The 12989-nt window shown below is 36.0% G+C and overlaps 1 protein-coding gene across 1 annotated transcript in view; it reads left to right on the top strand.

Moving 5' to 3' along the window:
• The window catches only part of PARPBP (PARP1 binding protein), an 85211-nt gene that overhangs the window by 5145 nt on the left and 67077 nt on the right, over positions 1-12989 (top strand). Inside the window, exon 3 of the mRNA XM_061206558.1 lies at positions 9093-9326. Within this exon, the coding sequence (XP_061062541.1) occupies positions 9093-9326 (234 nt within the window). The remainder of the gene's footprint in view (positions 1-9092; positions 9327-12989) is intronic.

Genomic DNA, 12989 nt, shown 5'->3' with positions numbered 1-12989 from the left:
AGCACATAAAGCCATTGAGAAAAAATAGTGACTAGAACCATCATTTTGAAAAAGGAAGAATAATTTAACACCTGAAAATTAGGAATTCTATAATCTTAAAACAAGAGATAGTTTTTCCTAAGTGTGGATAGTTTGCTGTTTTGCATATTTAAAACAATGTATATTAAGATAAATTTTGAACATAGAAAAATTTTGACAAAATTCTATCTTAGGTAGTCAGTTATTCTTTCCACACATTTGTTAAGTTCTTAGAATAATGTTATTCTAAGAATATATATATTCTAGGAATATAGCACTGAAAGAAATACCTGCTCTTATGGGATTTATCTTCTAGTGAGGAGAGACAGATAATTCTCTAATAAATAAGATATTTAGCATTTTAGGTCATAATAAGTGCTGCAGAGGAAAATAAAATAGAGATGCTACTAAGGAGTGTTTAGAGTTTGGGGTGGGAGAGTTCTTGCGATTTGGAATAGGTCAAGGAAGGCCTCATCAAGATGATGCCATCTGAACAAAGATTTGAAAGAGGGGAAGAAGGAAGAGTTGTGGAAATTTTTGTGGGAAGGGACTACCAAGCAAAGGGAACAGCAGATGCAAGGGCCCTGAGGTAGAAAATGCCTGGCATGTTCAAGGCATAGCAAGGAGGCCAGTACAACTGTTTAGCTTTCTATATACATGTTAATTTCTTCCCTTTCTTCCTCCTTGCCCCAGATTTCTTTTTTTTTTAAATAAATTTATTTATTTTATTTATTTTATTTTTGGCTGCCTTTGATCTTCATTGCTGTGCACAGGCTTTCTCTAGCTGTGGCAAGCAGGGGCTACTCTTTGTTGCGGTGCAGGGGCTTCTCATCGCAGTGGCTTCTCTTGTTGTGGAGCACGGGCTCTAGGCGCACGGTCTTCAGTAGTTGTGGCATGTGAGCTCAGTAGTTGCGGCTCACGGGCTCTAGAGCGCATGCTCAGTAGTTGTGGCGCATGGGCTTAGTTGCTCTGCGGCATGTGGGATCTTCCTGGACCAGGGCTCGAACCCGTGTCCCCTGTGTTGGCAGGCGGATTCTTAACCACTGCACCACCAGGGAAGCCCCAGATTTCTTTTTTTCAGCTTCTACTATGTGCCAGGCATTGTGATAAGTGTTGGGTTAGAATGGTGACCAAAACTTGACATGTCTCTTGCCTTTGTGAAGCTTATTGCCTAATAGGTGAGACAGACATTAAGTAGAGAGTAATACAAATAAGTGTAAAATTAAAGCTATCAGAAGAGGAGGTTTGGGGCTTCCCTGGTGGCTCAGTGGTTAAGAATCCGCCTGCCAATGCAGGGGACATGGGATCGAGCCCTGGTCTGGGAAGATCCCACATGCCACGGAGCAACTAAGCCTGTGTGCCATAACTACTGAGCCTGCGCTCTAGAGCCTGTGAGCCACAACAACTGAGCCCACGTGCCGCAACTACTGAAGCCCACATGCCTAGAGCCCGTGCTCCGCAACAAGAGAAGCCACTGCAATGAAAAGCCCGTGCACTGCCATGAAGAGTAGCCCCTGCTCGCCTCAACTAGAGAAAGCCTGTACGCAGCAACAAAGACCCAACGCAGCCAAAAAAAATGAATAAATAAAATAAATTAATTTAAAAAAAAGAAGAAGTTATGACGCTATTTGACCAGGGAGTTGACCTGGTCAGAGAGATAAAGCTGAGCCCTAAAGGGGGGAAAGGGGTTAATTAGGCAAGGGAGTGGGGGCCAAGATGAAGATGGAGAAACTGCATATGCAGAGGCCCCATGGCTGAAGACTGCAGATAGAATTTGAGAAAATGCAAAAGGGCCCGTGTAGCTGAAGGGGGAAGAGGGGGACAGTCGTGGTTACATGTCCAATTTGTCTGTTCCTTGTTTTTAATCACAATATTGTTAAAGATAAATTTTACATAGGAATGTTAAAAGAAAATGGAAGTAGCACTTTTTTGACTTTTTATTTTGAAAAAAATGTTAAACTTCTAGAAAAGTGACAAGAATAGTACATTGAACTCCTGTATGCCCTTCACTTAGATTCATTAATTATTAACATTTTGCCACATTTGCATCATTATTCTTTTAATATTTCATATGTGTATATAAATATAAATATCACATGTATGTATTACACGCAAACATATATATATATACATGCATATTATTATTATTCTATATGAACCATATGATAATAAGTAGCAGACATCCTGAATCTTTACCCCTAAACACTCTTGGTGTTGTACATTCTGTGGGTTTTGACAAATGTATAATGATATATGTCCACCATTATAGTATGTATGGAATAGTTTCACTGCCCTAAAAACCCTCTGTGCTCTACTATTCATCTTTCCCTCTCCCCAATCCCTGGAAACCACTGATCTTTTTACTGTCACCATAGTTCTGCCTTTTTCAGAGTGTCACATAGTTGGAACATAGTATGTAGCCTTTTCAGATTGACTTCTTTCGTTTGGTAATATGCATTTAAGGTTCCTCTGTGTCTTTTCATGGTGTGATAGCTCATTTCTTTTTAGCAGTGCATGATATTCCGTTATATGGATGTATCAGTTTATTTATCCATTCACCTTGTTTTACTTTTCTTTCAACCAATAGTCAAAGATTCAACATTTAATAGTTTTTTAGCTTAATGGTGAGATAATTATTAGATTTTCTGCTGATGTCCTCTTTATTTCTAAGAGCCCTTTTTTGTTCTCTTTTTATAATGTCATACTGTTCTTGCTTCCTGGGTCTAATATTTTTTCCTTTGAGACTATTAATAATATTTTGTTGAGATTTTCATCTTCTTGCATAATGTGTTTCCTCCAAGTTCCTTGTTTTTGTTAGTTTTATTTGGGAAGGACTTCCTTTCTTCTGATTAGAGACTTCCTTCATGGTGATCCTTGGCCATCCACCTATATTTAAGTGGAGCACTAAAATGTTTATTGGAAGCTCTTTGTGCAGGGTTAGGGCTTGTCAACCTGATCTTACTGGGCCATTTGGTTGGGGAAGCTTTGATGTTGATATCTTTAGGATATCCCTTTTGGAACAGTTTCCTCGGAAAAGAGTCTTCTTTCCTCCTGCATGAAGGGTGTAAAGTTGAGCTGCCTGTTTGATGGGTGCCTGAAAAGTGTGTCAAAATTTAGAATATAAAATGTCATGTGATTCCTATGATTTTCATTTGGGTTCTCTTCCTCAACTGCATTCTTCAGTCCAGAGACTATTTTACCCTGTCCAGGGAATAAACCCCCAATTTTCTGCCAAGGTAGATGACTGGTTTCCCCTATCTCAGCAGAAACTAAGTATTAGGCAAAAATCTAAGTGAAGATTACCCAGAGAGGTAAGCACAATGCTGAGACTGCTTCAGAAATCTCTTCACCAGCAAGTATCTCTACCATCACCTTCTGCTGGGCAGATTTTGTTCTAGCGGACACAGTAAGAGTGTTGACCTTTAGGGGCTTTTGGCTTTATATGGCAGGTGGGCAAGGAATGTTTCTGATCCAGCTTCCTGCCTTCTTATGGTCAGCTTTGTCTCCTAAACTTTGTGCTCAGAGTTCATAAAAATCAGGTTCTTAAATGCCAGGGAGTGGTAGACACCAGGGAAACACAGACCCTGCCATTTGCTTACCCTTCTGCATTGGCACTTTTTCACTGCTTTTGCCTTTTGTAATTTCCCTTCTCTTATGGACAATTCAGTCATGCTTAATAAAAGTTTTCCTATTTTCTCCTGTAATTTTAGGTATTTTATACCAGGAGGGGCTTCTCTGTATATCCAGTTGTACAAATTGCACGGTTAGCGTGTCTGTTTTAAAATTATAACAAATGGTATACATTTTTCTGCGTCTTGTTTTTATCATCCAACATTGTTTTCAGGACTTCGTCAGGTACTGATAGACAGAAAATTTGATACGATTTATTCATTTTAACAGTCATCCTTTGTGTGACGGATACATTTTATTCGTAGATGGACTTTTGGGTTGTTTGAAGTTGTTTGGTATTACAGTTTTGCAGTGAAATGAGATGTCTGTGCACTGAGCAAGAGGTAATCTAAGCCCCATACTCAGTGGGTCATATAGTAGATACATCTTTAATTTGCCTTGATACTTCCATACTGCTCTTCAACTTGGCTGTTAGAATTGACATTTATGTCAACAGTGTAGGAGAGTACCATTTTCTTAGTTCTGTCCATATTAAGTGTTATCAAACTTCATTAGAAAAGAAAAAAAGGGATACTTCATTTTGATTTTTCTGCTAGCTAGAGCATTTAGCACCTTTTAAAATTCTTATCTGACCATTTAGATATCCTTTTCTTAAACTGTCTATTCATTTTCTATGCTTATTTTACTGTCGACTTATTTTTGTCTCTTTCTCACTCTTTGAAAGAGTTCTACATATATTTTAGATACTCTCTTGTTATACACTTTGTTGATATCTTCCAGTGTGCTCCGTTTACCCACTTTCACTGGATATACTTCCTGTTTCACCAGTATTCATATGCTAGACCTCTCTACTGAGTCTTACTCTGGTATGGTCAAGTACTCACTGGACATTTTACCTTGATTACTGTCTCCACATCAGTTTTTAAAAGTAGATCACATTGTTTGCTTCCTCAACTTACCTACCTTACCTTCCACACTCAGTCACTGAAGCTAGATACCTAAGGATCATCATAGGGTCTCTTTCCTTTGCTCCCCTTTGTAATTCATTTTCAAGTCTTGCCAGTTTTACTGCCTGAGCATTTTAAAAAAAATCTGTCCTTCTTTAGTAATCTGAAGAAATGGTACTAAGGTAAATAATAGATTATGAGGATATTGTATAATGGAATGGGCTAGCTGAAGGTTAAACCTTGGTGACCATGCACTAGAAAATAAGGAGAGAGAGAAAGTGAAATTATTAAGAATCATTATTGAATAGTGGTTGAGGACTATTGTTCTGGAATCAAACAGACCATGTTCAAATCACCTCCTTTGTTTGTTTGTTTATGAATAATTAAAAAAATATATCCACAAGCTAAGCGAAATATACCCTGAAGAAAATTTAGTTCTCATTGTAAAAATTTTGACATACTGAAATAATCAATACAAGTCACTTTTTCTTCAGGATTTGTCTATGTAGCATTCACTCAGTATCTCTTTTTTTTTTTTCTTTTATAACCTTACTATTTTTTTAAAAATTAATTAATTAATTAATTTATGGCTGTGTTGGGTCTTCGTTTCTGTGCGAGGGCTTTCTCTAGTTGTGGCAAGCGGGGGCCACTCTTCATCGCGGTGCGCGGGCCTCTCACTATCACGGCCTCTCTTGTTGCGGAGCACAGGCTCCAGACGCGCAGGCTCAGTAATTGTGGCTCACAGGCCTAGTCGCTCCGCGGCATGTGGGATCTTCCCAGACCAGGGCTCGAACCCGTGTCCCCTGCATTGGCAGGTAGATTCTCAACCACTGCGCCACCAGGGAAGCCCCAGTATCTCTTTCTACTTGTTAATTTTCTACTTGTTAATTCACTTAATTCACTGTGAAAATTCAGACTCTGGGTGGGAAAGAAGAGGAAAGATGAATTGCAACTAAGCTTTTCCAATTTCATGTATATATGCATGCACGTGTGCAGTGGAGATGGTGGGTCGTGGGTCAGTTTTACTTTAACTCTTCATGTACAGAGTCAGCTCAGGCATCCCCATCTGTGCTCAGACTTCAAGTCACTTTGCAATGTGAAACAACATACATTTGCCTGCAGGTGCATTCATAAGTAGCAGATAGTAATAAAAAGGTGGAGTTGGTTGTATATATCTTTCACCTATATTTAACACCCTCAGCTTTGAGCTCTATTTAGGTTTTTAATTCTCTGAAGTTTGAGAACATAGGTCCCTACAGTAATAATCCTTACAATAACATTTGACTACAATGAAACCTTTGAATACCTGGTAGAGTTGTTAGTCTGTTTATTGGTGTGCTTGTTTTCTTAACTGCTTTAGTGGGGAGAAAGAAAATAACTTTTGAGTTTTAGGGTCTTGGAATATTTTCTTAGGTGGGGGGATATTTTAGCTTAAATAATATAACACCTCTCTAGCAGTTTTAATACCGCTAAAGATTTAACCTATTATAGATTCACTGAGGATTATTAACTTCGTTATATGGCAAATATGTATAACTTCATTACTACATTGCAAATAAAATTTTAGCTTTTCTTTTCTTCGGAATTGGCTTCATAGTTTTAATTTGTCTGGCCATTATGTTATTAAGGCTGTTATTCACCTTAAGTAGCCTTAAGAACATTACAAATGGTCCTTTGGATGAAACAAAGCTATTAATTTTATAGCTTCATAGGAAGCAATCACAGCACCTGTAGTTGACTGTCAGATTTGAAAATGATCCAACAGTGACATAACAAATAAGAAGAAACTGTTTTTAAAATTGTATTACATTTATCTACCACCCTCCCCCCAACCAACAAATAATTATTTTACTTTGAATAAGAAAAGAGAAAGGAAACTGACAGTTTTGATTACCTAACATTTATCAGGTGTTATTTAATCTGTACAGTCTTACTTTATAACCAAGGAAGCTGACTCAGAGGGATTTCAGTATCTTACTCAAGGTCACACAGCCAATTAATGCTCTTAAGTAAACCTGTTATCTTTTCTCTTTCCATAACAAGAATTCCAGTTAGTTAAAAATGTAAAGTTTATTTAAAATTTTGAATAATTATAAAAGTAACTTTGGTAAAATGTAAAAAGTACAAGTGCTCTGATAAAACGTAGCTCTCCATTTTTCTCATTTTATTCTTGTGAAATACAATCCTTCTTATGTCCATCAGAGAACTAAAGCATTGAACATTTTGAACTTCCTTCCGATATTAGCCAGCTGGCATGTTTTCCTAGCAAAACATTTTCTGATTTGACCGCAGACGCTCTCAATCAGTTGTTACTGGTTTGAATAACAGATGATGCTGTCATGGTGGGCACCTGATCATGAAAACTGATATTTGGAGTGCATTTTTATTTGGATTTAAAATGTTTTTATAATCCCAGTATAAACACTGTTAATCTAGTCAAAACCTTTTCTCACAAGATCAAGAGCTTTATAGTTTTACTTTAACTAGTTATAGTCATTGGGATGAGATTTGTACATTTATATTAGGCAAAATCTTAATTTATTTTTAACATGAAGGATGTTATACCAAAATAATTTTTAGGAATTTTTGAGATAACACAGTTTAGTTTTGAAACTCTAAATAACTGGATTTATTTAACTTAAATACCACTTGGAAATCTTATGGTGCGTAACCTTTGTGGGATTGGGAAGTAAAGTATACAATTTTGATGCAATGCTGAGATATTACAAATCTGTCTTACATTTGGGTTATGGGTCCAGTGTTTGAGAGTTACTGATTCTTTTGGTTGTTCATTGAACTAATTTCATGAAATGTAATTAATTTTCATAATTTTTATATAACAGGTCTCTACTCCAAGGACAATAAAGATAATTTCCTTAGTTGCCTCCATATGGTTGAGTAAAGAGTTAATTATTTTAAGGCAGTTTGGACACCTTGTCTTAAATTTGGATAGTAGTTAGAAATATCTTTATAAAAGATATAGAGATTTGAAAGAGTCAGATATGTAGAAAATAATATATTATTTGGCTCTGTTTGATTTCTATTATTCTTCATTGGCTAAAGATGATGTTACAATTTAGTTCCAATGACTAGTACTATTTAAATACGCACCTATTTTTTAAATGCTATTAATGGAACGGTATTGGTGTTAGCAGAAACTACTAACATATTAACTATGGAAGAGGGCAGCAAAATCTGTATCTCAAAACCACGTGTGGATACTTAAAAATATTTGTTACTCATGCTGCAGAAAGGAGTAGTTAGAATTTTTTTACTGAATTAGGTCTAGCATGTTTTGGAGGGCACCATTATTAATATCTGAGATATTAAGTGGGACAGAATGCAGTCAATTAAAAAAAATCTTCAACATGTCCACTGAGATAATTTATCATGTAGATATTGAAGAAGAGGAAAAAACGAACAATTTTGCCTGATTAGTAACATCTGACAACTTATAGAAAGAAACCTGACTATGGCTTCTTAGCACTTGTGTGTTGTAGTTTCGTGTGATGATGAGCAGGGAAGATTCAAAATTCTTTTCTGACCCCAAATTTTAGCACCGATATTTTGCTTTCTGAAATAATAATGAAATAAAACATAATTTTTAAAAATTTAATTTTTATGTTCATGCATTAAGACTAACACTTGGAATAATGTGATATGTAGGAATTCAGTATGACATGACAGTTTTAAATAAGAGGTTAAAAATACATTAGCAGGGCTTCCCTGGGGGCGCAGTGGTTAAGAATCTGCCTGCCAATGCAGGGGACACGGGTTCGAGCCCTGGCCTGGGAGGATCCCACATGCCGCAGAGCAACTAAGCCCGTGCGCCACAACTACTGAGCCTGAGCTCTAGAGCCCGCGAGCCACAACTACTGAGCCCACGTGCCACAACTACTGAAGCCTGCGCGCCTAGAGCCCGTGCTCCGCAACAAGAGAGGCCACAACAATGAGAAGCCCGCGCACCGCAACGAAGAGTGGCCCCCACTCACCGCAACTAGAGAAAGCCCGTGCGCAGCAACGAAGACCCAACGCAGCCATAAATAAATAAATAAATAAATAAATAAATAAATAAATAAATTTATTTAAAAAAAAAAATACATTAGCAAAAAGAACTAAAAGGAACTAAGTATTAACAGAATCAAATGTTCCCCCAGTCAATAGCACTTAAGTTAAGTTCACTGCTCACCCATCTCCCCACTTTGGGTAGAAGAAATTTAGTGACGTTCAGGAAATAAGATGACTATATTTGCTAAATTTGTCATGTGCAAACTTATTATAGTTGTTCATATTTTTAAAAATCATCAAAATCTTTTTCTTTTATATCTGGTTTTAAAATTATTCCATAGCTCAACTTTGATGTTCTTTTAAAATCCACAGGAATTCAATGTAGACTTTTCTATGACAAAATTCAGTTTGTACTTTCTATCTTAATTGTAAGTTAATGAATATTAGCATCCAACTTTATCATTTTATTTTTGGCATTATCTCTTTCAGTACAGTGGAGAATTTACAGTCTCTCTCAGCGATGTCTTATTGACCTGGAAATACTTACTACATGAGAAATTGAACTTACCAGTTGAAAATATGAAACTGATTGACCATTATGAGAACATTAGGAAGATTTATGATGATTTCTTAAAGAACAGTAACATGTTAGATATGATCGATGTTTATAAAAAATGTAATGTTTTGACTTCTAATTATGAAAATTATGCGAACATATCTCCTGTAAGTATTTTTTAAATAATTTTATCTTAATCAAATTAAAATTTGGCTAGATTTATTTTTACTTTAAATGATGGATCAGCATTTATAGTAACTTGATAATGCTTTTGCTTTTTGGATCATGTTAAGAATGGAAAATTTAGCTACTTGAAAGCTAGTCATTACTTGAGAGAAATATTTTGGTGGTAAATTTTGTTGAATTTGTGTTATTATTTGGTTGAAATATAAGAACAGCTACTTATTAGATCAAAACATTTTTAATAAATCAGTACCAAGTACGTGATTTCTTTTTGAATTATGTCAGGGGTTGATTTTGTATTTTATTTTCTTGGTTTAATGTGAATCTGTTCATTTGGCATATATTGTATAAATGATTGCTATGACTCTTTCTATGGATTAATAATAGTTTTTACTAAGATAGAGTATCATTTCATGAGAATAGTATGATGCAATATACATGAGGTAATACACTATTCCTTTTTTTTTGCAGACACATTCATTGCCTTATTTTTTTTATAGAGTATAAATTTTAAAATTAATGGAGTAGTATCCCTTGCAGTTTCGTTTTGTCTACATTATAGTTGATAAACTGTTTTAGAATATATTTGAATATATCTAGTTTGTTTTAAAGTATTGAAAATATGTTTCTTTATCTTAACATATACCAAGTGCCACTAAAGTCGTAATTAAACAGTGGTAATAAAAGAATAATTGTAGCCATAACTAGAAGAAAATGTTTACTGGATTTCCTCAGATATTAAAATATTTTATAAATATTTCTATCTGATACTTGGGAATAATGTTTTGTCTGCTTAGAATAGAAACCTCCACAATAACAGTTAAGACAATGGAAGTTTGTTTCATTCTTTTATAAAAGATGTCAAAAGGTTAGCCTCTAGGACTGATATGATAAGTTCATGGTTATCAGATAGTACCTAGGATTTTACTGTCAGGCTGCTCTCCTATCTTAGTTCTTGACTTCTACCATCAAGATCATTTGTGGTCCAAGATAGTTGTTGGAGCGCCAGATATTGTATCAGCATTTCATGCAGCAGGAAGTAGTAAGGGAGCACCGCACTCTCTTTTCCTTTGAAAGAGATGTAGCTCTTTTGCTTCCATCTCATTAACCAAAGCTTAGTCATATGGCCAGACCAACATGCTAGCAAGGATGGAGAATATAGTCTTTATTCTGGGTAGTAATATGCCAGAAGAAAAAAGAAAGCTCTGATACTAAGGAAGAAGGGCAGAATGGATACTGGCAGGCGGTTTGTTGTCTTTGCCTCATTGGGCTGTCATGGAAACCTTTGCCTTTTTGTAACTTTCTCAAAATACACGCACACACGTGTACATGCATACCCACACATACTCACCCACACCATGATAAGGATACTTGTGAGTGAAGACAGTTTTTTTATTCCTCTCTAGTTATGTTTTATTTGCTTACCTGTAGAGACGATTTTTAACTACTTTTCACAGAGTTAATTTAGAGAGGTTAATCAAACACAAGTATTAGATTGTAGGAACAACAAACATGAGTTTCTTTCTGATAAACCAGTGAGAGTATAATCTGCCTGAGATCTTTGTTTTCATTTTATCCTTTGCCTATAAGTCCTCTAATAAGTTTCTTCATTTAAGTGAATCAGCTTATAGTGTGAGATATATAAGGTTCTACATTTGAGGAAGTTCTGTCTCCAAATATCAATATGTCTCCTTTGCAAAACATCAGGAATGAAGTGGGAACTGCTGAGATGGTAATATATGAAGTAGAAAATTTTCTGCATTTAAATCTTAGAAGGCTAACAACTTGATCTCTGATACTTATGTTACTCAAAGGAAATTTGCAGTGAGGAAAAAGTGAGCAGGAAAATATCCCTAGATCGACTTTTCAAAAATATGCTAAATGTAACCCTAATTTATGCTAAAAGTATCTTTAAAGATAAGTATCAGAAAGTTCTAAACATTTCTGAATTTCAGGGTCCTGAAATATCATGATCCTAATAAGCTTTTTTGGTTTTGATTTATTGTAGCCTAAATAAGGTAAGAATTAAGAGGAATTAAGATAAAGGTAAGACAGGGAAGTTCTGGGAACATAATTTGAATGATAGCCCTTTCCCCTTTGTTTCCTACTTTTATAATTCCTCTCCTGAGGAACATGGATGCAGGGCCCATGGGCATCTGGGAGCATAGAAGTCCTTGGATTCTAACTGGACTCTAAGTAGGGAGAATTGTTACAGAGATTGCTCTCATGAACTGAGCAATTATCTGGAGGACAAAATCAGAGACCTGGGCTGAGGAGCAGAAGTGGTAGGTCCTGAGAAGAGCTTAGCGGCCCTCAGAAATCTGAGGAAGGTCAATAAATGCCTTCTATGAGTGTGCCAGGGTTCCTTTACTCTCAAGAAGCTGCGAAGTAGCTGAATGGATGGTCTTACTGTTGGTGAGGCTTGAGAGACCACAAGAAGACTTTTTCAGCCTAAGCAGGTGACTGGCAGCTTGCTTATTTCTCCACTGCTGCTCCATAAGGAGTAGAGACCATTTCAACTGCCATTACTCGTAGAACTGTCATCACTTAATATACCTCAACAGTCAGCTGAGCCCCAAAGAGCCAGTGAAGAGAAGCAACGGTCACCTAAGGGGTCTCAGTGGCCAGAAAGAAGAATCAGCTAAGAACACACATGCCTAGCAAAATAGAGCTGCTCGAAGGGAATGATAGCAAATTGAATCCAGCGAAATAATAAGTACTCAAGGAAATTCAAGTATATACCTAAACATAAGACTTTCTAGACATTAAAAAAAAAGAAGAAAAGTTTTCTCAGTGTAACAGATGAATTCAGACTCAAATTAGTATCCTGAAAGTCAAGTACAATAAGTAAAGCACAGAGTAAAAACATAAAGAAACAAAGAGGGAAAAGTTAAGAAACTTGGAGGTTAGATCTAGAGGATTTAACATATAAACGTTAGGAGTTCCAGAAGGAGAAAAAAGAACAGATGCAAAAGAGGCCATGATAAAATAAATCATATATTTGTTACAACTACATTTGTTATAATAAATATTTTCCTGAGTCTCCTAAGGAGTGTTTATGAAGTTCCAGGCTGAATTGATGAGAAATGACACATACCTAGACATATCCTGGTAAAATTCCTGAACTCTTAATTTCCTGGCAGAAAAGACAAGTTATTTAAAAAGAACAAAAAATTAAATAGCATGTCCTGAAAGTGACCTAAGAATTCCATCCTCAACCAAGATATCATTTATCAGCCAAGTTAAGGAAGGATTTGTGAGGATATGCAAAAATTTAAAGAATGTCATCATCATACCTCATGTGAAGCATTTACCTTTCCAAAGACAAATAATTAAACAGATGAACTGGAGCAGCGGTCTATCTAGGGAAAGATGGTAGTGAGCACTAAAACTTGGAGTGTGTATGTGCAGTTAAAATGATAAGGATGGACTGGGAATATGTGAGCTAAAATGGAAGACTTACACTAAGAGAGATTCTGATACTAGTTTAGAATTAAAACTGCTAAACTTCGTAGTTTGTTAGAGGTAAGTAGCAGGCATTATCACTTTTAAAAAAGAATAGAGAAATATGAGTCTGATTTGAGTACAGGGAGAGTAAAGGTAACTATTAATGGAATGGAAAAATACAGTACATCTTCCAAATTAAT

This window comes from Eubalaena glacialis, chromosome 11, assembly GCF_028564815.1.
Source record: "Eubalaena glacialis isolate mEubGla1 chromosome 11, mEubGla1.1.hap2.+ XY, whole genome shotgun sequence".
Classification (NCBI taxonomy): Eukaryota; Metazoa; Chordata; class Mammalia; order Artiodactyla; family Balaenidae; genus Eubalaena; species Eubalaena glacialis.
Note: the sequence above shows the minus strand (reverse complement) of the source record. Positions and strands in the feature narration are given on the sequence as shown.